This window comes from Erinaceus europaeus, chromosome 13, assembly GCF_950295315.1.
Source record: "Erinaceus europaeus chromosome 13, mEriEur2.1, whole genome shotgun sequence".
NCBI classification, from domain to species: domain Eukaryota; kingdom Metazoa; phylum Chordata; class Mammalia; order Eulipotyphla; family Erinaceidae; genus Erinaceus; species Erinaceus europaeus.
Window position 1 is genome coordinate 40229889 of NC_080174.1, and position 27979 is coordinate 40257867.

The window sequence follows — 27979 nt, forward strand, 5'->3', positions numbered from 1 at the left end:
AACTGTTAGCAGTCACTTAATCTCTCCTTAGGCCCCTCTCTCCTCTCTGTCACGAGCCACGCGTGTTTGTACTCACGGGTGATTTACTGGGTTTCTGTGGTCATTCTTGTCCTGTCTTGTTTCGGTCCGGGTGGTCTCCTTTGGTATTCCTAGTTGATCCGGGAGAGGAGAGGAGAGGAGAGAAAGCAATCTGCTGCTCGTAGCTCCGCCTCCGGAAGTCGAATCCTTCGTTGTATATCTTAATGGAAATGAATGTGTTTGTCTTTTGGGTTTGACAGAGAGAGACATAATATACTTTGTAGTATGGTTTCACTTAGTCATCAGGTCATCAGTCTTTGCTTGCTTTTTAATGGATTTTTGTGCCTGGTATGCAACCACATTGAACCTAAGGCAGCTTCATTATGCTATTTCCAATGCTGTGGTTTATAGAATATACTAGAATAACTTCAAGTCAGTATAGGCCTCACTTCAGATGCAATACATTCACCTGACCAATTGGAAGATAGCTCAGTGGGTAGAGTGCAGTACTTACATGCCTAAGGTTTCTGGTTCAATCCTGTTCCTAGATATGCCAGAATGGTACTCTAACTTCTCTCTTTCATGTGGAACTCTCTTACATTAAATAAGTAAATCTTTAAATTAGAAAAGAGGGAGTCGGGCTGTAGCGCAGTGGGTTAAGCGCAGGTGGCGCAAAGCACAAGGACCAGCATAAGGATCCCAGTTCGAACCCCGGCTCCCCACCTGCAGGGGAGTCGCTTCACAGGCGGTGAAGCAGGTCTGCAGGTGTCTATCTTTCTCTCCTCCTCTCTGTCTTCCCCTCCTCTCTCCATTTCTCTCTGTCCTATCCAACAATGACAACAACAATAATAACTACAACAATAAAAAAAATAATAATAATAAATAAAAATAAATAAATAAATTAGAAAAGAAGAGGGATATTCATGCTTTCTTGTGAAGGATCCATCCTGTTCATCCTCTCAGTTTAAATGGCCTAAAGAGATGGGGTAGGGTTGGAGGAGAGTATTTATTCTGGGGCTTGAACTTTGATTACAATGAGTTCAGCTTTCCTTTTTTCTTTTTTTTTAAAATTAATTATTTATTTGTTATTGGATAGAAACAGAAATTGAGAGAGAAGGGGGAGATAGAGAGACAGAGAGACACCTGCAGACCTGTTTCACCACCTGTGAAATGACTCCCCTGTAGGTGGGGAACCGGGGTCTTGAACCGGGATCCTAACCAGTCCTAGCACTTTGCGCCACATGTGCTTAACCTGCTGCCCAAAGCCTGACTCCCTCTTTTTTAAAAAATATTTATTTTATTTATTTATTCCCTTTTGTTGCCCTCATTGTTTATTGTTGTCCTTGTTGTTGGATAGGACAGAGAAAAAATGGAGAGAGGAGAGGAAGACAGAGGGGGAGAGAAAGACACCTGTAGACCTGCTTCACTGTATGTGAAGCGACTCCCCTGCAGATGGGGAGCCCGGAGCTTGAACTGGGATCCTTGTACCGATCCTTGCGCTTTGCGCCACCTGCGCTTAACCCACTGCACTACAGCCCGACTCCTTGAGTTCAGTTTTCTACGTAGACAGCTGTGTGGGTCCTGAACATGTCTTGTCTTGTATGATTATTGTGTATCCGGGTATTTCCTAATGTAATAAGGTACTTACCGAGATGAAGCAGTTGCTCTTCATTTGTTTCTTTCATGTGCACCTTCCTTCTTCATAAACTGAAAACTTAAGTCTCACATGCCTCAACACTGACTCTGTTCTGTTCTAAGCATGAGAAGATGGGCAGAGTCAGGGTTAAAGACATGGTCTGTGAATATTGGAAGAAGCTTTAGAAACATAGCCAAGTGTGACTGGGAACATAGCTTAGATAGTAGCGGGAAGACCTTGCCTACCTGAAGCTCCTGAGTGAAGACCCACTACCACATGCACTGGAGCAGTGCTCTGGCTTCTCTCCTTCTCAGTGTAAATAAAACTCTATTGAGTATGAAATAAATAAAAATAAATCATTTAAAAATATATCCCATCATATCTAATAGTGTATTCAGAACCTGGCTTCAAAGATCTTAAAGTCTTTTTAGAAATAAGACATATACACAGGAAAAGAATAAGATCCAGTGCAAGTGAAAACACAGCACAGGGCAGTGGTTTAGTGCCAAACAAGAAGGATCGACAATAAGGTCTTTGAGATTTTAGAAAGAGAGGGAACTTTGAACCTTATTAGTCAACAGTACCTCATGTTGGAGAGTTTGTTTCTTCTTTGAGATTTGGAAATAAGAGGTGATACCTCCTAGAGAGGTGGTGTAATTAAAGGCAGAAAATATCTAGAAACAAGGAGTGGATCATTTTGGCTAGTGTAATGAGTTTGTTTTTTAAAAAAACACCTTTTAATCATAGGGCTTGTATAATTTGGAGATGACTTTCTGAAGCCCTCTTTCTTTACAGAGCGAGCAGCATTGTAACTTCTGTGTTGTCTTGCAGAGCCTACTGTGTCATGGTCACTAGCTCTTCACAGTTCAGAGATAACCAACAAAACCAACATACTTTATCTTCCTGATGGGCTCATGGGACCAGGCCACCGCCCAAAGAAATACATACTTAGGTAGTTTTCTGGAGTGGCTATGGAATGTGACTCATACAGTGTTTGGGAAATACAATCATTCCTAGGTGAAAGCCTAACTCAGAAAAGTTCTGTCTTTGCTGCAGAACTTGCTTCCTGGGGACATTTACTCCCCTAATGCTTTAAACTTCCTTGTGCTATCAGCCAGGCCTGATAAAACCTCAAGGTTTATCAAACCAAGAAGTTATTGGTAGTCCCTGTTGGAAAGTTTTAAGCTTTCAATGAAATTGTAATACTATAGACTGTAATTCAAGTAATTCACAAAATATAACAATGACAAACATTTAGACATAAATATCTCCCTATCTTTTGAGATACTTAAAAACAATAACCCTTTCAAAATATTTTATTTACTTTATTTTAATGAGAGGGAGAGATACAGAGAAAGACAGAGACAGAGACCAGAGCACTGTTCATGCTCACTCTGCCTTATCATGGTCCTGGGGATGGAACCTGAGACTTCAGAACCTCAGGAATGAGTCTTTTGCATAACCACTGTGCTATCTCCCCCACCAAAACAATAACCCTTTTAACAAAAAGTTGACACTTGAATACTGTACTTCGTTTTACTACCAGGGATGTGTCATAACACTCAAGGATATTTTTCTTGTTTATCTTTCCTGAAAGACTAAAATGTGAGCGTCTTTCTTTTGATCCACTAGATTAACCCTTATTAAAATATATTTCTCTTTAAAATAAGAGAATTACCAACCATTTACACTATTGCTTCCCTAAGTTGTGTGCGATGAGAAGATGAGCCATACATAAGGTTTAGAGTGAGTAAGGGAGATCCCCAGCCTTGAAGATTCTTTTGGAAGTTCATTTGTGTAAGTAGAGACCTGAGGGAGTGCTGCTCTAGGTGGTTCCAGAGCCTGCTTGTGAATGAGGTGATGTGCAAGACTATAGTTGTAGCTTTATAAAGTTAAACATTGAGTACTGTTGTTTTTTTTTTTTATAATCAGTGAAATCACCAGGAAAGATAACCTGACCGTAATAGGTAACATTTGAGTTGATTAAAGTCCTGGCTTATCTAATTGGGCAGAAAGGACCTATTTCCTGGGCAGATAAATTTCTGTTCTGCCCAAGGCCCCCACCTGTATCCAAAGTAGTAGCAAGGTTTTTTTTAAAACTAGTTCCACAGAAGTCAGGCAAACAGAAAATATACTCCTTATTTATAATACTTTCTGCTTTAACTTTGCTACAGTTTGGGTAAGATCTGTCTGCCCACCTGCTCCTCCCCCTTTTCAGGTGAAATCACCCCCCCCCCTTTTTTTCTTCCTGTCCAGGCCTTCACCTAGGAATGATTAGGCTCTCGAGACACTCTGAGTCACTCTTCATACTCACTCCAGAAAACTACCCAAGATTGTAGTTGTCTTACATCCTTGAATCTTATATTGTGTAACAAGAGAATGGGACTTAGTTCTGTTAAAAGGATTCTGAGGTCATGGGTGAATTTTTTCATCCTTTCTTTGGATTCCTATTTACTGAAATCATGTTTATAAGCTATTATTTCTGCCTTATTTTCTTCCTGATCATTTTAGGTGGCAGCTATTGACATTTTTAATAAACTACAGAAGTACATTTGAAGATTTTATGTTAACCTCAACACCATTAAGTCAGTACTTATTGATTTTTCACTCCAATAAATTATGCCTGCATTTATAACTAGAAAGTATTGACCTTCAACAGCAAAGGATTAAGTATACCATAAGAATAAATAGTAACTGTCTGTTTAATAAATGTACCTGGTACTTAACTGGATTGATTCTACTCAGTTTACTAATTTGCATAATTTTGGTGTTTCTTAAATTTTTATTGTGTTTGTATGGATGAGTGATAGCACTGAACTATCTCTCCTGCCCAATCTTGTAACCAAATATTAATCACAGCCCATGTCCGGTGGAGAAGCAATTACAGAAGCCAGACCTTTCACTTCCGTACCCCACACTGATCCTGGGTCCATACTCCCAGAGGGATAAAGAATAGGGAAGCTGTCAAAGGAGGGGATTGGATATGGAGCTCTGGGGGTGGGCATTGTGTGGAAATGTACCCCTCTTATCCTATAGTCTTGTCAATATTTACATTTTATAAATAATTTTTTTTTAATGAAAAGAAAAAATCCCCCCCCACACCAGTTAGGGCTGGGTGCTGGGGCTCGACGCCTGCATGAATAATAACTTTTTTCTTTTTAAAGTTTCTTAGGGGTCAGGAAGTGGCACTTCTGGTTAAGTGCATGTGTTACCATGCGCAAGGATTGGGGTTCAAATTTTTGGTCCCCACTTACAGGGGGAAAGCTTCACAGGTGGTGAAGCAGTGTTGCAGGTGTCTCTCCCCTCTCTACTCCATTTCTCCTCTCAATTTTTCTGTCTCTAACCAAATAAATTAAATAGTAAAAGAATTTTCTTGATAAAGATGGAACTGAGGAGAGCTGGGGAGCGAGCACTGTTCAATTGTATGTAAAACTCCTTTCCTACAGGTGGGGACTTGAAGGCTTGAACTCAGATCCTCAAACATGGTTAACATGTGTGCCACCACCCCAGCCTGATCCTCCAAAACCTTTTAATGGTAGTTTAGTGTATAAATCTACAAAAGTCCATACATCTTAAATATATAACTTGCTAATTTTCACGTGTAACCTTGTAGCTTGATCATTTTATTTTTGGTGTAGTGTGCTATTATTTTTCTCTGACAATTTTTTTTGTTCTGCATAAAGCACACACACACATAATGTAGTTGCTTAGTTTTTTTGTGGTCTCCTGAAGTCACACTCTAGATAATTTACATTATTTTCTCTCCTAATTGCATTAATAACTCTTTGGTTTGTTTTTTTTTTAACTTGTATTTAAAACCAGAAAGAGAAGAATGAGTATGGGATGACCTCACTCATTGACAGAAGTTGAGAAATAAGAACAGAAAAGGAAAAGACAAAATAGAACTTGGACTGTGTTTGGTGTATTGCACCAAAGTAAAGGACTTGGGGGAGGGGCACTATTAGGAGCTGGTGCATTATGGTGGAGGAGGACCTTGGCTGGGGGTGAGAATATTTTGCAGAAAATTGAGATATTTTACACGTGTCAACAACTATATTTACTGTAAACCATTAATTCCCCCAATAAAATATCTTAAAAACTTATTTATTGAATAGAGACAGAAATTGAGAGGGAATAGGAAGATAGGAAAAGAGAGAAAGAGAGACACAGACACATGCAACACTGATTCACCACTTGTGAAGCTTTTCCCCTGTAAGTGGGGACCAGGGCTTTGAACCCCAATCCTTGCTTCACAGCTCATGACGTAGATAGGGACTGGGGACTTGAGTCTGGGTCCTTGCACATATAATATGTGTGCTTAACCAGATGAACCACTGCCTGGCCCCTTTTAACACCTATTTTATTACTTTATTTTTATCACTTTTATTATTTATTTGTTTTCCATCAGCTGGGGCTCAGTGTGGGCACTGCAAACACACTGTTTCTGGCTGCCATTTTTTCCTTCCACACACAGCCCAATTATTTACTAGGACAGAGAGAAATTGTGAGAGGAGTGGGAGATAGAGTGGAAGAGAGGCAGAGAAACACCTGCTTCACTGCTCATGAAGCATCCCCTTGCAGGTGAGGACCAGAGGCTTAAACCCAGCTCCTCATGCATAGTAACTAGGTGTGCCACTGCTCAGCCCCTCTTTATTTATTTATTTTTTAAATATTTATTTATTTATTCCCTTTTGTTGCCCTTGTTGTTTTTTTATTGTTGTAGTTATTATTATTATTGTCTTCATCATTGTTGGATAGGAGAGAGAGAAATGGAGAGAGATGGGGGAAGACAGAGAGGGGGAGAGAAAGATAGACACCTGCAGACCTGCTTCACCACCTGTGAAGCGACCCCCCTGCAGGTGGGGAGCCGGGGGATTGAACCCGGATCCTTATGCCAGTCCTTGTGCTTTGCGCCACCTGTGCCTAACCCGCTGTGCTACAGCCCGACTCCCTTTATTTATTTTTAATGAGAGATACTGAGAGAAAGAGAGAGACCAGAACACTGCTCAGCTTTGGCTTATGATGCTGCTGATTGAACCTGGGACCTTAGAGCTTCAGGCATGAAAAGAGTTTTGCATAACCATTAAGTTATCTCCCCAGCCTAACTCTTTGGGTTTTTCAAAGAGCTCTAAAAGTTTGCTCAGAATATGATTCTTAGTTCATTTAAGGAAAATGCGAGAAAATAGACATCTAGCTTCTACAGATTTAATTTTTCCATCCCCAACTGTGTCACAAGTGTTGTCCCAGTTGGCTGTTTGTGTGCAACTTGATTCCTGCACCTCCGCATATGATACAGCTTAGGTTGCTAATCTGAAGAAGCAGATCAGCAGCCAGTGGTTAAGTGTGTCAGGCCGAGAAATCCTAGACCAATGATGGGGAAGGACTTTAGAGATCATTAGCTTCACCTGGGGAAACTGAGTCCCTAAAGGTCATGTGCCTTGCGCAGGGTTTCAAAATTGACACCAGAGCTGAGTCTAAGCTCCTCTTAAACCCCATTACTAAACCATTTTAAGTTTCTATTTTCATTCTTAAAACAGCCTTTCTACTACAGCACAATCCTCAGATTGTGAAATTGACTGCTCAAGAAAGATAAATCACCTAATACTATATATATACATACATATATATATAATTATTTAATTTTTTTTTTTGGCTAAACTTCCTAATGGGGATAACCTGACAGTATCAACCTGTTTTGGAAAATATCCCTTGGGTTACTTTGGGTGAATGAGGGATGGGTGATGAAGGATAGGTGGAGATGATATAAATGCCAGCCTAATTGTTAGAGCTTATTCTCAGAGTGCATTCAAGTAGAACAACCCTGGCAGTAGGGAAAAGTGTGGTGTGATGTCGACTTGTGACCCTTCCCTGGGGAGCGAACTGCATCAGGAGACCCAGCCCTGCTTGAACACAAGATCTCCAATCTGCTCTCGGCCACTAGACAAAGGGCTGACTACTGTGCCTGCGAGATGACTGCTGATGTTTATGGCTTTGTTTCTGGCATTTTGTTTCAGTTGGCTAAAGATAATTAGGTAAAGAAAGTCATTCTTTGGTTTTCTAATGGAAACCAGGCAACATATATTAAGTAAGAGTTGCTCACAGAGATGGGCCCTGGGCATATAGTTCTTGATAAAGCATGTCTATAAGGACCTTTTCCTTAGGGCTGACAGTTCCAAGAAGAGATTACCATTGTCCTCCAGAAATGTTGCTTCTCTTGGTATATTTGATTGTGAGATACTTAAGGGTTTCATCTGAGCAAAGTGGATCCTAGTAGAAATGGTGTCTTCAGGTCTCACCTGGCAGCCATCCTCAGCCTGACCTTTATTCCCAGCTACCATTCTTCTATTCTTTCTCACTCTTCCTAGCCAAAATAAGACAGGACAATCGTCCTGTCCCTGAATGTGTTTGGCTATTCCTGTCTTTGAGATTTTGAGCATGTTTCCCTCTCTTATTTGGAACATCTTCTTCCATTCCCCCCAGCTCAATCTAGGGTCAATTTCCATATCCTCTCTTTAAAATTCATGTGAATTTCCTCCTCTCCATCCCCTTTCTCTTCCTGCTCCTCCTTCTCCCCTTCCCCTCTTCTTCTCCTTTAAGAATTAGTGAGGGAGCCAGGCGGTAGCGCAGCAGGTTACGCGCAGGTGGCACGAAGCACAAGGACTGGCGTAAGGCTCCCGGTTCGAGCCCCCAGCTCCCCACCTACAGGGTAGTTGCTTCACAGGTGGTACAGCAGGTCTGCAGGTGTCTGGCTTTCTCTCTCCCTCTCTGTCTTCTCCTCCTCTCTCCATTTCTTTCTGTCCTATCCAACAATGACATCATCAATAATAACTACAACAATAAAACAACAAGGGCAACAAAAGGGAATAAATAAATATTTTTTTAAAAAGAATTATTTATTGACAGAAGGTTGAAGAGAGAGAAAATTGGAGCATCACTCTGGCATATACAATTCCAGGAATTGAACTTTAAATTTCATAGTTGAGAGTCCAATATTTTATTAATTGCATCACCTCCTGGACCACTCATATTGGTCTCCCCCCGCCCTTTGGATAGAGACACAGAGAAATTGAGAGGCAGGATCGGAGAGATAAAGAGGGAGGAAGAAATGAGACACCTGCAGCCCTCTTCACTCGTGAAACTTCCCCCTTGCAGGTGGAGACCAGGGGCTTGAACCTGGCTACTTGCACACTGTAATATGTGTGCACTAGGTGCACCACCACCTGGCCCCCACTCATACTGGTTTTCTACCCATACCTATAATGGTGGACTCGCAGTTTGACTACAGGTGAAGAACATGGATTCTGGAGTTTAACTATCTGTGTGACCTTGGACTTGAATCATTCTTAGCTTAGATTTTTTGTTTTTGTTTTGATATCATCTGTAGAATTAAGAATGGAACCAATAGGAAAATAACTCAGCTGGTAGAGTGTGGGAACTGCATGAATGAGGCTTCTGGTTCAATCCCTCATGTAGCATGTAACAGAGCCCTAGTAGTCTGGCTACTTTTTCCTCCCACATATAAAATATATATATATATTAAGAGGGAATGACAGTTGTACTTGCCCTATAGTTATATAGTTGTACACATTAAATAAGCTCATGCCATGTAAGCCTATAGAACGGTGTATGACACATAGTTCTTATTAAATAGTTGTTATTCTAGCATACAATATTTATTTTTAAAAAAGATTTATTTATTAGTGAGCAAGAAAGAGAAACAGAGCATCACTCTGGCACATGTGATACCAGGGGTCAAACCTGAGATTCCAATGCTTCATCCGTTGCACCACCTGCCAGGCTGCTTGTTCCAGGATGTGTTTATTTAATCATGGCCTTTCTTATGTTACTGTATAGTCATTTTTTAAAAAGAATTTATTTATTTACTAATGAGAAAGATAGGAGGAGAGAGAAAGAACCAGACATCACTCTGGCACTTGTGCTGCCGGGGACTGAACTTGTGACCTCATGCTTGAGAACCAGTACTTTATCCACTGAGCCACCTCCCGGACCACTTGTGTAGTCATTTTTTTTTTTTCCTTGACCCTGGGACCTCACGTGTACAAAATTTCAGTACTCTCTGATCAGCTTTTGCATTCAGAGTAGAGTGCAAGATTGAGACAGAGGAGGACCACAGCACCAAAACTTCCCCTCAGTGACATAGCACTCCTGTGTAGTAGTGGGGCTCAGCCTGGTGCCATGCATGTGGTGTGGTGCATGCCCTACCTGGTGAACTATCTGTCTTATCCTTTGCATAATCATTTTTTAAAAAAGATTTTATTTCTTTATTAGTGAGAAAGATAGGAGAGAGAAAGAACCAGACATCACTTTGGTACATGTGCTGCCGGGGATGGAACTCAGGACCTCATGCTTGATAATACAATGCCTTACCCATTGCCCCACCTCCTGGACCACTGCATAATCATTTTAAGTATCTATCATCTTCTAGTGAGATTATAAAGACCACTCAGAAAGAAAGTGATGGGGGCCGGGTGGTAGTGCAGTGGGTTAAGTACATGTGGCACGAAATGCAGGGACCAGTGTGGGGATCCCGGTTCAAGCCCCCAGCTCCCCACTTGCAAGGGGCAGGGGGGTCACTTCATAATCAGTGAAGCAGGTATGTAGGAGTCTATCTTTCTCTCCCCCTCTCTGTCTTCCCCTCCTCTCTCAATTTCTCTGTCTCCTACCCAACAACAACAATAATAATAATGGCAACGATAAACAACCAGGGCCACAAAAATGGAAAAAAATGGTCTCCAGGAGCAGTGGATTAGTAGTGCAGACACTGAGTCCCAACCATAAAACCTGGAGTCAAAACAAACAAACAAACAAACAAAAATAGTGATTTTACACTGTTCATTGACTTTTCGGATCTATGTGTGCGCACAATAGGTTCATGATACATATGCTTTAAAAAGAAACTATTACTGTTTTAAAGAAAGTAAATGGACCAAAAGAAATTGAAAAAAATAGCTTTCAGTTCACAGATGGTTTTCTTATGATTCTTTTTTAAAAATATTATTTATTAATTGGATAGATACAGGGAAATTGAGATTGAAGGTATAGATAAAAAAGATATATAGATTAGATAGGTATATATATATATATATGGAGAGAGAGAGAGAGACATGCAGCACTACTTTACCACTCATAAAGCTTTCCCTGTACAAGTGGGGACCTGGCTCTTGAACCTGGGTCCTTGCACATTGTAGTATGTGTACTCAATCAGCTCAGCCATCAGCCATGATTCTGGTGATTCTTAGACCATGTATTTTGTTCTTTTTTTTTTTTCCCCCATTATTGTTGAGTTTAATGAACTCTTCTGTCACAGTCACCAAAAGTGTGAATATCATTTAGCAGGGATGCTGGCAATTCAAGGAAGCTGTCTCAGATAGATTTAATTTTCACTACACTACTGGTGGGAGGGAACCAGACAGTAGATTTCTGCTCCCTCAGAGTATCTTAGAGCAGGTGGGTCATGAACCAGTTGTTACTAACATTTCCCTTGCCAAAGGTCATGGGAAATTCATTGGTGAAAAGACGACTATACCCTCTGGTCCCGCTTTCTCTGCTTCCTCTTCCTTCCTTATTAGCAGTTCAGATATTCACATACACCACATTACTTGTCAATGTTCATAAATATTTGGGGAAATCTAAGTTGTCCTCTGGTGGGAAGAGATGGAGGACTCGAGCAGAAACTCTCCATTAAACACAGGTTGTAGATAGGAGTCCTGGTGATGGCAGGAGCTGCCAGAGGGTCCTCCAGCATCTGTAGTTCCAGGATTTCAGCCATGGTCTCCCACTGACCCCTTGTCATTGTCTTTCCCATGATGAAAATCTGCATTTCTCCTTTTCTTAGGCTGGAACAAGACATTAAAAAGCTAAAGGCTGACCTGCAGGCCAGCAGGCAAGTGGAACAAGAACTCCGCAGCCAGATCAGCTCCCTCTCAAGCACCGAGCGAGGGATCCGCTCAGAAATGGGCCAGCTCCGGCAGGAAAATGAGCTGCTGCAGAACAAGTATGTGCACCTTTCTGAGCCTCTGCCTGTGACCCAGAAGGCCTCACTGTTTCTCTTATTTCCAGGGATCAAAGTACTAGATTCATGATGGCAAGGAACCTAGAAAAGAACATTTTTTGTTTCTTTATTAGTGACTTAACAATAATTGACAAGATTGTGGTATAAGAGGGGTACAATTTCATATAGTTCCCATGACCAGAGTTCCATATCCCCTCCCCTTCATTGGAAGTTCCCTATTCTTTATCCCTCTGGAAGTATGGACTAAAGATCTTTAAGGGGAACAGAATGTGGGAGGTCTGGCTTCTCTTCTGGACATGGGCGTTGGCAGGCTGATCCATACCCCCAGCCTGTCTCTATCTTTCTCTAGTGGGGTTAGGGCTCTGGGGAGGTGGGTATCCAGGACACATTAGTGAGGTCGTCTACCCAGAGAAGTCAGGTTGGCATCATGGTAACAACTGCAACTTGTGGCTGAAAATCAGTAAGATATAAAGCAGAACAAATTGTTTAATAATCTTGGAACCTAAAGGCAAGAATATAGCAGATGAGATTCGGGGTCTCCATTTTGGAAAAAGCTAGCAGGTCTATTATCTTTAATCATTGGGTCTGTTTGCTAAAATAGAAGTAGTCTCCTTCCCTCCCTTTGCAGTCTTTTCAGTTTCCCATCTCGTACTTCAGTGCAACCAATGGGGAGAGGTTCTTCCCATTCAGTTAGCTCATTGCGTGCCTAGTATCTCCCAATTGGTACAAGATTATCTAGATATGCATTATTAATTTTTGCCTTCTTTCAATAACTTCTTTAAAAAAGCTTTTTATTTATTTTAATAAGAGATACATAGAGAAAGATACATAGAAAGAATGACCAGAACACTGCTTAGCTCTGTTGTAATGATGGCGCTGGGGATTGAACCTGGAACCTCAGAGCCTCAGGCATGAAAATGTTTTGCATAACCAGTGTGTTATCCCCCAACCCTTTCAATAATTTTTTTAATTTTTTTTTTTATAAGAGAGACCATAGCACCATCCTGTCGTATGTGGTAGCCAGGGTTGAACCCAGGGCCTCATTCCTATAAGGCATGCACTATTACTGTAGAGCCAGATCTCCAGCCCCAATAATTCCGTAGTATAAAGTAGTTCCTAAGGGCCTGGGAGATAGCTCACCCAGTTAATTGAGTATTTTGCCATATGTGAAGAGTCAACAACCCAATATTTCTACCACAGTTTGAAATCTTGCTCTTTTTGAGTCAAAGTTTCTAGAGGACAGCACCAGTTTCATTTTTGGAACTACGACATGATATTGAATGTTAGGGAGAGGGAGAGGGAGAGAACACAAGATTAATGGACCAGAGCATCACTCTGGTACGTAGTGTGCTGGTACTTTTAATTTGGGACCTCATGCTTTTAGAGTCAAACACTTTCTCCATGGTGCCACCTGCAGGGACCCTGAATTTTAATTTTAATTTAATTAATTAATTTAGTTTTAAAGACATTTTTATTTATTATTGGATAGAGACAGAAAAATTGAGAGGGGAGGGAGATAAAGAGGGAGAGAGACAGAGAGAACACCTGCAGCCCTACTTCACCATTCGTGAAGTTTCCCCTCTGCAGCTGGGGACCAGGGACTTGAACCTTGGTCTTTGTGCACTGTAATATATGTGCTTAACCAGGTGTGCTACCACCTGGCCCCAATTTTAACTTTATTTGAAAGTAAAAAAAAATAAAGTTGGGGTGGGAGAGAACTTATCAGTAGAGTACACATTTTTTATTATTTGTTTTTTTAATTTATTATCTGTATTTACTTATTGGATAGAAACTGCCAGAAATGGAGTGAAGAAATACAGACAGACACCTGCATCCCTGCTTCTGCATTTGCAAAGCTTCCCCCTACCAAGTGGGGACTAGAAACTTGAGCCAGGTCCTGTGCGTTGTAACGTGCACTCAACCAGATGTGCCACCACCCAGCCCCTTTTATTATATATTTATTAGATAGAGACAGAGATAAACTGAGGAGGGGAGATACAGAGGGAAACAGACAGAGACACCTGCAGCCCTATTTCACCACTTGTGAAACTTTCCCCCTGCAGGTGGGGGCTAGGGGCTTGAATCTAGGTCTTTGTGCACTGTAATGTGTGCACTTAAGCAGGTGTGCCACCAACTGGCCCTCTGGAGTACACATTTTTAAAAAATATATTTATTTATTTTCCCTTTTGTTGCCCTTGTTTTTATTGTTGTTGTAGTTATTATTGTTGTTATTGATGTCATCATTGTTAGATAGGACAGAGAGAAATGGAGAGAGGAGGGGAAGACAGAGGGGGGGAGAGAAAGATAGACACCTGCAGACCTGCTTCACCACCTGTGAAGCGACTCCCCTGCAGGTGGAGAGCCAGGGGCTTGAACTGATATCCTTAAGCTTGCCCTTGCACTTCGCGCCACCTGCGCTTAACCCACTGTGCTACCACAGAAATAACATAATAGTTACACAAAAGACTTTCATTCCTGAAACTGAGGTCCCAGGTTTAATCTCAGGCACTACCAACAGCCAGAGCTGAACAGTGAATGTTCTGATTTTGTTTTCTAAAGTGAAAAGGTAGCTCTTTGCAGGCAGGTGAGGTGGCTCATCCTATAGAGCATGGGAGGGCCACGTGAGGCTCACAGAATTATTTGTTCTGGCCCTGCCAAAGGCAACTACAAGAACATAACAACATTAAGTGTTAACTTTTAAGTTGATAACCTTAATGTGGTTTGTGAATATGTTTTAAATGGCCACATGGCACTTAGCAGAAAAATGTTCCCCACCCCTGTTTAAAGCATTGGCTTTATCTACATAAGGTTCGTGGTTCTGTCCTTACTGCTGCATATGACAGAGTGCATTTGTGCAAAATGATTTGTCCTTTGCCCTCTCTGTCTCATGCAAAACTCTCCCCTCTTTCATTTTTTTTTAAATTTTTTTTGCCTCCAGGGTTATTGCTGGGGCTCAGTGCTGGCTGGCACTATGAATCTACTGCTCCTGGAGGCCAGTGTTTTTTTGTTTTTTTTTTTTTCATTTTTATTGGATAGGACAGAGAGAAATTGAGAGAGGAGAAGACAAGAGAGGGGGAGAGAAAGACACTTGCAGACCTGCTTCACTGCCTGTGAAGTGACTCCCCCTACATGTAGGGAGCTGGATCCTTGAGCTGTTCCTGCACTTCCATACTATGTGTGTTCAATCCAGTGCACCACTACCCCCGTTCATGTTTAAATAAAATAAATCTTGAAAAATAAAATGTTAATTGCAGTACATCTTTTCATAGATATGGAGTGCTACCTGTTTTTCAAAAGTCAGCTCTGCTGTGAATTATTTTGTGCCTTTCATTTATTGGCTCTGGAATTAGTTGACTCAGTAGGAATCTTTTTAATCTCCAAGCAGTATTTGACTAGGGTATTGATAATTACAGTAGAAATTTTGGGGCTTTCCCCATTGTTAGAGGTTCCTTCAACACTGTTAAGGAATGTAACTGAAATACTAGTGCATTATAGGCAAATGAACTCTATTGCTTCCGACCTATGTATGTCACTTCTATGGCACTGATGCATGGAGAACATCTCAACTGTAAGAGAGATCAGTTCACCTTAACATTGGAATGTAAGCTAAGTAATGGCAGGGAAGACAATATAGCTGCAATTTATATCCAAAATTAAACATTGTAAGATTTTAACTACAATATCTATTTTGGGATACTCTAAGAAAAAAGTCTCACGGCTGGAATGGCTGCAACAGATTTATTTTATTTATTATACATGAAAGAGAGGGGAGAAGTGAGTGGTGGTGCACCAGGTTAAGCATACATAGTGTGAAGCACAGGGACCAGCTCAAGGATCCCAGTTTGAGCCCACAGCTCCCCACCTGCAGGAGGGTTGCTTCAGAAGTGGTAAAGCAGGTCTGTAGGTGTCTATCTTTTTCTCTCCCTCCCTATCTTCCCCTCCCCTCTCTATTTCTCTAATCAGGCAAAACAAACAAAAACTCCTTCTTACCCTTTCGCTTGGTTACAATGGGGCTGATTCTTGGTCAAACTGGAATTCTGTCAAGGTACTTTGCCATGAGAACTAGTTCTACAGTTATCATTCCCTTTGCTAGAAACCTGCTTTATCCTGTTCTCTGGATTCTGTTATGTAGATCACCATTGTAGTGCAGTTGTGATTCTGTGTCTTGTAAGGCAATTTGGCATTTAGGAATTGTCAAATAATAGCTTCAGATTATTTTCCCAGGGCACTTTGAGGGTTCACATTTATAGTTTTTCTGTCAGATTTCCTGTATATTATTCTAAAATGATGGAAGAGATGTCACGTTTCTCCAGAATTTATACAGGTCATTTTATTTACTTGTTTGAAACCATGTTTTTGCTATTCATAGTTCCCTGTATCCCCACCCTCCAACCTCCCAAAGATAACTCACAGCTCTTACAGTTTGCTTACTTCTATTTTATTTGAATTTTTTTGGCAAGTCCATGTAAATCAGATCTCTAGATTCCACATATGAATGAAACCACCTGATAGTTGTCTTTTATGTCTTTACTTTCTCTAAACATAATCGCCTCCAGTTCTGTCATTTGTCCCAAAGGAAACAATATCATCTTTTTTGGTTGCAGAGTAATATTCCATGGAATATATACCCTATAACTTCTTTAGCCAGTCATCTGTTGATGGACATTTAGATTTAGGCTGCTTCCAGTCTGTGGCTATTATGAATAATGCAGTTGTGAACATAGAGGTACATATATCTCTTCTCACTAATGTTTGAGTGTCCACTGGACAAATGCCTAGGAGTGATATTGCTGGATCATAAGGTACTTCCATTTTTACTTGTGTAAGGACTCTCCATACAGTCTTCCAAAAGGGCTGTACCAGTTTGAATTTCCACCAGCAATGTAGCAGACTTCTCTTTTCTCCACAGCCTCTGTAACACTTTATATAGAGCATTTTTAATTGTAAAACTCACTGTGGCAATCATTTCTACATAGGTTACATAATGCTGTGCAAATGAAGCAGAAAGACAAGCAGAATATCAGTCAATTGGAGAAAAAGCTAAAAGCTGAGCAGGAAGCCCGGAGTTTTGTAGAAAAGCAGTTAATGGAGGAGAAAAAGAGGAAGAAGTTAGAAGAAGCGACTGCTGCTCGAGCTGTTGCCTTTGCTGCTGCGTCTCGGTAAGTCTGTGCCTTGCTCAGTGCTTATCCACGGTTGGCTTTCATTGTATCCACAGACATAGGAATTTTATGCCCTGGGCAGGACTGGAAATATAACCGTCATGCACGGATAGATAACTTTTAAGTACTGTTTTACTAGCTAGTGTAATCCTCATCTGTGCAAGCTTGCACTCCTTTGTAACAGCTTTATTCCACAGTGACATCATCTATAAAGTGGAGTGAGAAAATCACCACCTGGGAGACAAAGTGCTGCTCGGAGAAGGGTTTTTGGTCACTTCTGTTAAGACTGGTCATTACTACACACTTAAGAGAGATTCTCATCTGGAATCTTATTCCTTTTGTAGAACTGTCATTACTCTACTTTCTACAAATTTGTGGAATTTTTATCTTAAAATGGGACAAAGGTAAAATCTTGGTTCTCTAAGCATTGTGTACTGCCTGACCATGTCTTTGTTAGATATTAGCAAGCTGTCAAATGAGTTGGAAAAGAAACTGATGAAAATTAGAGAACTACTTCCTAGGCCACTGAAAAGTATGGGAATACTATATTTTAATAACCAATAAATAAATGCCATTTTACTTTCAGGAAAGCAAAAAAAACAAGAAGATAATTAACCTTTTACTACTGACCTTTTTTAATTAAAAAAAATTTTTTTTTACAAGTGAAGTTGTCTGCATAGTGGGGTTCAGTATTGGGTTTACAGACACCTTACAAAGTGAGGGTAATTTACTTTATTTTCAGTTTCTATTCTAGTTTATGTCTCTGTGATGTAATTTCCTTTTTGTGTTTCACATGTTAATGACCTTAGAGAACAATTGATAAGTTATCATTTCACCCTTTAGAAAAAAGTAAGAAACAACTCTTTTCTCTGGGTGAATCTGCCTTCCTTCAGCACACTCTACTAGGGATTGGTGAGCTCACTTAGCTCATCATTATTTATATAGAGTCACAAGATGCTTTACTAGTCTGCCTAAAATGTAGGGTTTTCTGGTTTATTCATTTGTGTAAAGATCTGTAAACATTTCTGAAGTATTAACATTTGCAAGAGAGTTTTCTGATCATTCATCCGATGATCTAGTGACTTGCGCTATTCTTAATATCCCTCCCCTCACCCCCCCCGCCCTCTCTCTCTTGTTTTGTCTCATCTCTCTGGACTAACTTTTCCAGATAGAAAGAGTGAGACAGAGACAGAAGAAGGAAAGAAACCCAGCACCAAAGCTTCATTCAATGTAGTAGGGACCAGGCTTAAACCTGGGTCACACACATGGCAAAGCAGTGAACTCTTCAAGTTGAGTTATTTTGCTGGCCCACTGTCCTTAATTCTTATAGCATCTGCCCCTTAAAAAAAGGTCCACTAAGGAGTATGTTAGTTCCTTAACCATGTTTAGTGTCTCTTAAGCCAGAGAATCAGTATGTCAGTTTCAGCAATACCCTAAATTCCCTTTGCTTCTAGTTAAACTTACTTGTTCTAGTCTTTTTGGTGGATGGACTATCACTTTATATTTGCTATCACTTATTAGAAGCTGTTTATTTTAAGTAAATTTCAGTGTGAGTCTCACAGAATTATCCTTTTGGTAAGTAAAAGATTGTGCTGAGAAACAGGCAAATGCTGCTCCTTTCTTTTTCTGTTTGTTCTGGGCCATAACAACTTCATAAGTAAAGAATTCCCAGTGCATAGTCCCTCAAAAGTGGGTCTCTGTCTCTCTGTCTCTCTCTCCCTCCCTGCTGGAAACAACATATTTGATTCTTGTTTTTCTGAGCTTTGCTTTCATTTTCTCAAGCTTTGTAGCCTAATGGAAAACTATAGGAAAATCTGACTTATTCTATTACCTACATGCTGTGTGACTTTGGGTTAGTACTATATCTTTATAACCCCATTTTTTTTTTTATCTAAAAAATAGGATAGTATGCCTGATTCCTTTAAAGAAGACAGTATGGATACAGCACCTAGCTTAGTACCTGACTTATGTTAGACACCTGATTGATTATAATAATTTTAGGTTCTTTCTGAAATTATTAAAGAATAGATGGAATAAGCAGACTTTCAAAAGCTAAAACCCAGTGACCCCGAGAAATAGCAGTCCTACAATATGTAGTAAGCCTACAGTCTTCTCAGTATCTTTTTTTTTTTTTCTCCTTCCAAAAGGGGAGAGTGCACAGAAACATTACGGAATCGAATTAGAGAATTAGAGGCAGAGGGCAAAAAGCTCACAATGGACATGAAGGTGAAAGAAGACCAGATCAGAGAACTAGACCTGAAAGTTCAGGTAATAAGGGGGTCAGGGGTGACCTTTCTTCTACTTAAAATTCTCTTTTGTGTTAAGGTTTGTGCTCTGTGCTGCAATGCGGAAATGGTACCTCTTGATAGAGATCAAATCACATTACATCTAAAAGTTTCTATGTAGTCAAAAGATTAGAAGCTCTGATCTTATCCAACACATTTGTAGTCATATTTAATTTAGCTGTATTATACTTAATATAAGTCAGAAGTGTTTATGATCCCTTGATATGTTTTATATGAGAATTTTAATTGCCATCCCAGGAGTTCCTGCTTTGCCATGTATGCACGACCCAAATTCTAGCCCCTGGCATGCCATGTGGGAGTGCTACAGCACTGGGTAAAGTTCAGTGCTATGGTGTCTCTCCTTCTTTCAGTCTAAAAAAGTTGGCATGGAGTGGTGATGCTTCAGTGATGACCAAAAGGAAAAATATCTCAAATGAAAACTGAAGAAACCCAGGCTGGCAAAGAATAGCGCACTGGGATAGTGCACTGCTTTGCTACATGTGTGTGACCCAGGTTGAACCTGGCCTCCATGCATAGAAGGAAACTTTGGTGGTCTTGTTCACCCTCTGTATGCCTCTCTGTCTCTATCTGGGGGGGGGGGGGGGGGGGTTGGGAGAGGAAGAGAGGAGAGAATAATTTGGGAGGGACACATAATGAAGCAAATATTGTAAACAAGGAATCGATACTCTTGCTATGTAAACAGTTCATAAAAACTTGCTAAAAAAAACTGAAATATGGGGGCCAGGCTTTGGTGCACCTTGTTAAGTGCATACAATGTGTAAGGACCCAGGTTCAGGCCCCTGGCCCCTACCTGCAGGGGGAAAGCTTCATAAGTGGTGAAGCAGGGTTGCAAGTGTCTCTCTGTCTCTTTCCCTCTCCATCTCCCCCTCTCCTCGCAATTTATCTCTATCCAATAATAAATTTTTTAAAACTCTAATATGCAGACAAATGAATTAAAGGGGGGCAGGCCATAGCACATCCAGTTAAGTGCACTTATTACCAAGAGCAAGAACCCACATTCAAGCCCCCACTCCCCACCTGCAGGAGGTCTGCTTCTTTCTTTCCCTCTATCTCCCCATCCTCTCTCAATTCCTCTCTGTCTTATCTAACAAAAAAAGGAAAAAAATGGCCATTGAGAGTGGTGGATTTATAGTGCCGGCACTGAGCCCTAGCAATAACCCTGGTGGCAATAAAATAATAATGATAATAATGATGATTATAATAATAATAAAAGAATAATCAGCCACAGCAGAAATACAAACATAAGAATATATCCTCATTGGTCACCAAATACATAGATTAAAATTATATGCCTTTGGGAGTTGAGAGGTAACGCAGCGGGTTAAGCGCAGGTGGCGCAAAGCGCAAGGACCGGCATAAGGATCCCAGTTCGAGCCCCCAGCTCCCCACCTGCAGGGGAGTTGCTTCACAAGTGGTGAAGCAGGTCTTCAGGTGTCTATCTTTCTCTCCCCTCTCTGTCTTCCCTCCTCTCTCCATTTCTCTCTGTCCTATCCAACAACAACAACAACAATAACTATAACAATAAAACTGCAAGGGCAACAAAAGGGAATAAATAAATAAATATTTAAAAAATTATATACCTTTTATTACCTATGAAGTTAGCAAATAATTTTTAAGTGATAACATCAGTGTCTTTGCAGATGTGATCAAAATAAACCGTGTTTGCTAATGGAAGTTAACTTTATAGAAAAAAATTATGTACTTTTTTTTTTTTTTATAAAAAGGAAACATTGACATCATGTACTTTTTTTTAAAGTATGCCCTTCTCCCTTGTAGACTTGCCTAAAGTAAACATTTCAAAATCTCACCCATGAATGATAGATAGAGATGATCATTATGGTGGTATCTGAATGCAATATATATATGGAATCAGTCTTAAAAATGAGAGATTCTGGGAACAAGGGGGTGTGGGTGGTGGCGCACCTGGTTAAGCACACACTCCAATGTGCAAGGACCCAGATTCAATCCCCTGGTCTCCACCTGCAGGGGAAAGCTTCACGAGTGGTGAAGCAGGGCTGCAGGTTTCTCTCTGTCTCTCTTCCTCTCTATCTCCCTCTCCCCTCTCAATTTCTTTTTGTCTCTATCCAGTAATAAATGAGTAACATAAAATAAAGAGATTTAAAAGAAATAGAATAAATAAAAATAAGCAAAACATTTTTAAAATGAGAGATTCTCTTAGTTAATTATGGTGCATGTAGGATTATAATACATTCCTTAAAAAGTTTATTTTCAAAATATACTAGAGATTATATAAATCTTTAAAAATTCCAAAAATGCAGCTGGGGAAATTGCTAGTTTGTTTATATTGACAGCTAAACCATGTTGTGACATTAATTCTTTGATGATATTGATAGGAACTTCGGAAGTATAAGGAAAACGAGAAGGACACTGAGGTGTTAATGTCAGCCCTGTCAGCCATGCAAGATAAAACGCAGCATCTGGAAAACAGCCTGAGTGCAGAGACAAGGATCAAGCTTGATCTGTTTTCTGCACTGGGGGATGCAAAGCGACAGCTCGAGATTGCCCAAGGTAGGAGAGCATGAGGCCTCAGTGAGATGGTATGGGTGAGGATAATTTCACAGGGACATGTCAGAGCTCCCTTACAACTCACAACCAAAGACATTTCAGGTTTTTGATTCATCTTCATTATCACTGTATTGAGGAAATGTTGATTTACATACAGTATGGCATTTCAATGTGTGTGTTTGTGTTTTAAGATTTAATTTACTAATGAGAAAGATAGGGAGAGAAAGAACCAGACATCACTCTGCTACATGTGCTGCCAGGGATTGAACCCAGGACCTCATGCTTTATCCACTGCACTACCTCCTAGACCATGACATTTCAGTTTTATATTCAAGAAGTTTGAAAGTGCCCCAACATTGACATTTAGGAATCATTAATTCTTTCTGTAGACATTTTGAAATGACAAAATGTCAGATTAAGGGTATACAGAGAATAGTTTAAGTTTCTATGCATAAGGAACTCACTTGTTGAAGAAACTGAACTGCATAATGAAGAAAAGGTGCTGGTATAGCAGTTCAGGGTCTGTGAGAGCAGATCAAGGTAGAGGACTAAGCAGTGTGGGGAGTCATAGCTGTTTCTCAGAAAGGCTATGTTTGTTTGGACTGGGTAGTTTGAGTAGTGAGAAGGGATTAGCCAAATAAAGAAGTAATCTAAGTAAGGAAAGAGGTAGAGTGAGGCATCAAGCAGAAGAAATGGCTTGGGCGACACCAGGGAGGCTGAGAGGACCAGATGTGTTCAGAACCACAGCTGACTCTATTTGGCTGGAGTGAAGGTTACAAATGAGAAATTTTAGGAGGAGAGCATGCAGACAATAAATGTCTATTCCTAGACCCACTGTGTTCCAGATACTGAGAATCTTAGGGGACAGACAAACAAATGTGTATCTAGTGGTGATGGGTACTGCAAAGAAAATAAAATACTAGTGGTAAGGCAGGGTGTGTGTGGGTAGACCTGATAGCCTGACTTAGTGATCGTGGAAGATCCTTTCATAGGAAGCATTTTTTTTAAATTAATTTAATAATGATCGACAAGACCGTAGGGTAAGAAGTGGATACAATTCCACACAGTTTCCACCACCAGAGTTCCACATCCCATCCCCTCCTTTAGAAACTTTCCTATTCTTTATCCCTTTGGGAGCATGGACCTAGGATCATTATGGGGTGCAGAAGGTGGGAGGTCTGGCTTCTGTAATTGTTTCTTCGCTGGACATGGCCGTTGGCAGATTGATTCATACTCCCAGCCTGTTTCTATCTCCCTAGTGGGGCAGGGCTCAGAAGAGGTGGGCTTCAGGACACATTGGTGAGGTCGTCTACCCAGAGAAGTCAGGTTGGCATCATGGTAGCAACTGCAGCTTGGTGGCTGAAAATCAGTAAGATATAAATCAGAACAAATTGTTTAATAATCTTGGAGCCTAAAGGTAAGAATATAGCAGATGAGATTTGGGGTCTCCATTTTAGAAGAAGCTAGCAGGTCTATTTGAGGTATGTTCCAAGGGGCCCATGACTTTACTAGTTTTTGCCTGAGCCCAACAGTTAACATGCAGGTAGGCTAAAGGTATTGTTTGGGGAGATGGTGTCAGAGTTGGAAATAGGACTAGAAAGCTGTATCAGGAAAGAGAGTAGCTCCCAAATATGAGAAAAGTATATAAATAACGTTAATTGTCAACCCCATTGATCTGATCTGGGGCCCATATTCAGGACAGGAGCCTGTGTAACTAACCTCTGCATCCCTTATGTCTGAGCTTGCATTCCATGGTTATAGCTAGGAACATTCTAGGCTGCACTTACTTTAGGACCAGTCGTCTTCTACTGGCAGAATATTTTGGCCCAGCCTCCCTTTAGAGTAAGAAAACAAGATTCTCTTTTCTAAAGCCCTGAGAATGTTTGCCTGTCACTGATGAAAGAAATAAAATGTAAATCTGCATAGAAGTAAAAGATACAGTGGTCTTAGGTGTTTTATTTAGCTATCAGGTGCCTTTAGGTATTCTGTATATCTGAGGGAAGAAGGGTATTTTATGCTTACTTGAAGCCAAAAGAACATAAAGAAAGTCAAAGGAAGTGGTTGCTTTTTACTGCTCATTGTAGTTGTCTTCACCAACTGCTTTCTTCCACTGCCATGCTCAGGATATTCTAATGAGACTCTGACTTTGTAATTCAAATCAAATCTCTTGTTGATTTTCTCTTCCCCACTTCTTGTATCATTTAATTCACCCTGGCTCCAAAATGATTTTCATCTCTATTGTATCTTTTTTTTTTTTTCCTTTTCCTCCTCCAGGGTTATTGCTGGGCTCGGTGCCTGCACCATGAATCCACCGCTCCTGGAGGCCATTTCCCCCCCCCCTTTTGTTGCCCTTGTTGTAGCTTCGTTGTGGTTATTATTATTGCCCTTGTTGACGCAATTCATTGTTGGATAGGACAGAGAGAAGTGGAGAGAGGAAGGGAAGACAGAGAGGGGGAGAGAAAGATAGACACCTGCAGACCTGCTTCACCGCCTGTGAAGCGACTCCCCTGCAGGTGGGGATCCGGGGGCTCGAACCGGGATCCTTACGCCGGTCCCTGCGCTTTGCGCCACATGTGCTTAACCCACTGCGCCACCGCCCAACCCCCGTATCTTTTTTTTAATATGCCACCAAGCCCTCTTACATTTTAAGTCTATTTCCATTGTCTGTAGAGCTCAAAATGCATGTAGCTCAATGTAGCACTTCTTTGTTAAGCACTTAAATTTCTGAGGACTACTTGTACATGTTCTTCCCCAGTATACCAGGAAGTTTCAAAGCATGAGGGAAATTACTGGCTTTGCAATGAAATGCTCCTGGGTTTAAATTCTGTCCCATCTCTAAATAAATAATGATTTTGAGCAAATAGAGAATTACAATGGCTCAGATTTCTCTTGATCTGAGATATAGGGGTAGAATAATGAGAATAAAAAGTGGACACATCTGGAGCCCATATTCAGGACAGGAGCCTGTATAACTAACCTCTGCATCCCTTAGGTCTGAGCTTGCGTTTCGTGCGTTAGAGCTCTTGGCCTGGGGAAGAGGTGGTGGATAGAAATCATCCAAGGTGGGAGTCGGGCGGTAGCACAGAAGGTTAAGCACACGTGGTGCAAAGCACAAGGACTGGCGTTCTCTTAGAGAAGGTAAATGAGGCTCAGTGGCTGCTGTTCCAGGGGCCCTACTGACTCAAGTTACTCATCCCTGCTTCTCTGCAAGACACATCCATGTGACTGATTCTGAGGTCTTAGTGGTTCTGTATTCTTTTTATTTCTTTAGATTTATTTATTAGTTAATGGAGATGGGGTGGGGGTGAGAGGGACTAGAGCATCACTCCTGGCACATGTGATGCTGGGGGTTGAACTCAGAACCTCATGCTTGACAGTAACACTATCCTCTGCACCACCTCCCAGGCCAATGTTCTCTGTTCTTTGGTCTGACGCTTGAACTGGTCTAGCCACCCAAGAAAATATTTGTTTGAAAAGTGGAGCCACAGTTGAAATTCAGCACCCTTGTAGACTGCCATGGTGAATGCTGTACTGCTGGAAATTAACCTCTTTGTAAAGTCACCCCAAAAAGGCAGAATCCCTTTTACTTGTAAACTTTGGCCAACAAATCTAATCAGATCCATTTCCTATTCTTGTACTACCCATGGCCCAAGAATAATTTATATGCTTTTATGTGTTTAATAAAAGATGTGACCAACAACACCTGAAGTGGTTATTTACTTATTTTTGGCCCTTTACAGGTAAATTTCTTTTCCCCTTATAATCCATCAAAGCTGGAATTATTTATACTGACTAGAATTCACTCAGGATTGACCTACGAAAGCACTATTATATCAAAATCCTCCCTTCCCACTAATGGTGGATCTTTGATTTTCCAGGACAAATTCTTCAGAAAGACCAAGAAATCAAGGACCTCAAACAGAAGATAGCTGAAGTCATGGCCGTCATGCCCAGCATAACATACAGTGCTGCCACCAGCCCCTTGAGCCCTGTTTCCCCCCACTACTCTTCCAAATTTGTGGAGACCAGCCCCTCTGGACTTGATCCCAATGCCTCTGTTTACCAGCCCCTGAAGAAATGAAACCAGCTGTGTATTTTGTTCAACCATCTGGTTATCAGAAGGCATCACAAAAAGGAGCATCTGGCAGTCAAGATAAAAAAAAAAAAGTTTATATTGTATTTTGTGAAACCATACATGTTGTCATTTTTTTTTAAAGGGGGGAAGATAACATCCAAGTCTGATTAGAATTGCCCGTCAGTTTTTCTTATAAATTTTTAGAAGACCTCACAGAACTTTGCAGTTTATTTTTCTCAGCCAATACATTAAAACCATTCTTGGATTTCAAGTAGCCAATTTTTGCCTTTTATGTATTCTTATAATTTCCTCTTGAAGGGAAAAAAAAGTTTTTTGCTCCTTGACCTTTCATTTGTTTGTTCTTAAATAAGCAAAATATGCATATTGGATTTATTCACATGGGATATTAATATGAAAACCTAGTTTTTAGAGTAAAGGGGTTAAATATCCTAACAACTTTGATTCTATAACTTCATTAAAGATAATTATTGATATTACAGAAAATGAAAATTAATTTCCCCTCTAAGGACCAAATTCAAGGATTATCATATTAAACTAAGGGGAGAGACTCAGGTGATGAGACTAGCTGTGAGAAATGTCACAGGGGTTGTGTTTGAAATGTTCATGTTCCCATCAGTGTGTTTAGTCCTAGAAAATTGCTAGTGGCAGTCTTGTTCACAGTGCCTTGGGAAAAGACATTTCAAGAGGAAACTTGATGGTTTTAAACTACTTCCCCCTTTACCATCATCTATCTACTGTCTGTATCAAGCTCACTGCGGATCCTGCTGTAACACTGATGGGTAACTGGGTTGTTGGTGGTACCTTCTGTTTCCTATAGAAACACCACAGTGTTCTGGACTTGATTTGAGGAAAGCACTTGAGGAAGGGGAGCTGGGTGGTGTATGAGAGACTGTAATGATGGCTAATAATAAAAGCTGCAGTTCTGGGTTTTTTTTTTTTTCCAATTTCATTTATTTTAGCTGTTGCTTTTCACTGTCACTTTGTGTTTGACTATTTAAAAGAAACTTGACTATTCCTCAGCTCTTGTGCCAAGAAGGGTTTTTTTTTTTCCTTTTAAGATTTTTAAATTCAAAGTCTGCACAAAGATTTAAGTTCCAAGTGTATATTATACATTGGTAGAAAAGGTTTGCACTGGCAATTTTTGGAAATTTTTGTTTAAGAATAAGAGAGGGGGGTGGGTTTGGGGAGGGGCTGGAAGAGGGAGGGGCAAAGCAAAATTGTATTTGGACTCTAGAAAAATTAAGAAACCAAATAGTTTGGTTTTGCTTCCTTGCCATGGATTCTAGAAGGTCATGGTTGTTCTGAAATGTCCTGTTAATTGGCAAGTACATCTCATTTAAAGCAAATTAAGTAGGACAAGCAAGTCAGTAAAATAGAAATGTTAAAAAAGAATCATTCTTTTAACCAGAGATCTTATTTTGGGATTAACAAACAAACAAAAACTTCTAGCTTTAGCCAGGTATGCATGTTGCTGCCATTTTGCATTTTTGAATCATCTTGTGTAATTATCACCATAAAAGTGTTATTCAGAATTGTCATAGACTTTTTTCATCTTTGTGCAAAAACATGAAAAACTGTCACTGACTTTGTGTTGAGGTTTCCCCCGTTCTGCTGCCTTTTGGGACACCATTTTGTTAAATACTTGGTCTTGGCTGCATCCTTTTTTTTTTTTTTTTCCCTGTGGGGTTCAAAAGAATAAACATTTTCTTACGGATAAAACTAGTTTTCTGCCTTTTTTAACTTTTCGGGAGGGCACCACAAGGTAGACTGCTCGACGTGGGCTTTGGATTAGCACTCCTTTTCTTTCCTTATTTCAGCAAGCTTTCAAATGACAGTGTCCTGTGCACTGGTGAGAAGACTCAGCATTTGGGGGAATCCATCCAGAGTCTCAAATTGGCTTTAGTTCTCATCTTAAGACATTCATTCTCATTCCCCCTCCCCCTCTTCTCTCTTTCTCTCACTCACAATTTTATATGTTGTTTTCTTATTCTCCTTCCTCCCCTCCCCCCATCTAATTAGAACCAAGACTGGCTTGTTTTCTAGTACAAACCGTTTCTAAAACAGTAAGGGGTGGGGTTGGAGGGTAGTTGGTGAGAAAATCTTGAAAACAAATTTCTTTCCCTTTTCCATAAATCTTACTGGGCAATATACTCAACTGAATTTCCTATCTGCTCCAGATCCTCAACAGACTTCCAAGTGAATGAC

General features: G+C 40.5%; 1 protein-coding gene across 2 annotated transcripts in view; it reads left to right on the forward strand.

The window, feature by feature from the left end:
- Nucleotides 1–27493, forward strand: part of MACO1 (macoilin 1) — a 103016-nt gene extending 75523 nt beyond the window's left edge. For both annotated transcript variants that reach the window (XM_007522570.2, XM_060205568.1), the window contains 5 exons: nt 11511–11669; nt 16664–16846; nt 18994–19114; nt 21507–21681; nt 25557–27493. In XM_007522570.2, the coding sequence (XP_007522632.2) occupies nt 11511–11669; nt 16664–16846; nt 18994–19114; nt 21507–21681; nt 25557–25759 (841 nt within the window). In that variant the 3' untranslated portion in view covers nt 25760–27493. The remainder of the gene's footprint in view (nt 1–11510; nt 11670–16663; nt 16847–18993; nt 19115–21506; nt 21682–25556) is intronic.
- The last annotated feature ends 486 nt before the right edge of the window (nt 27494–27979 follow it).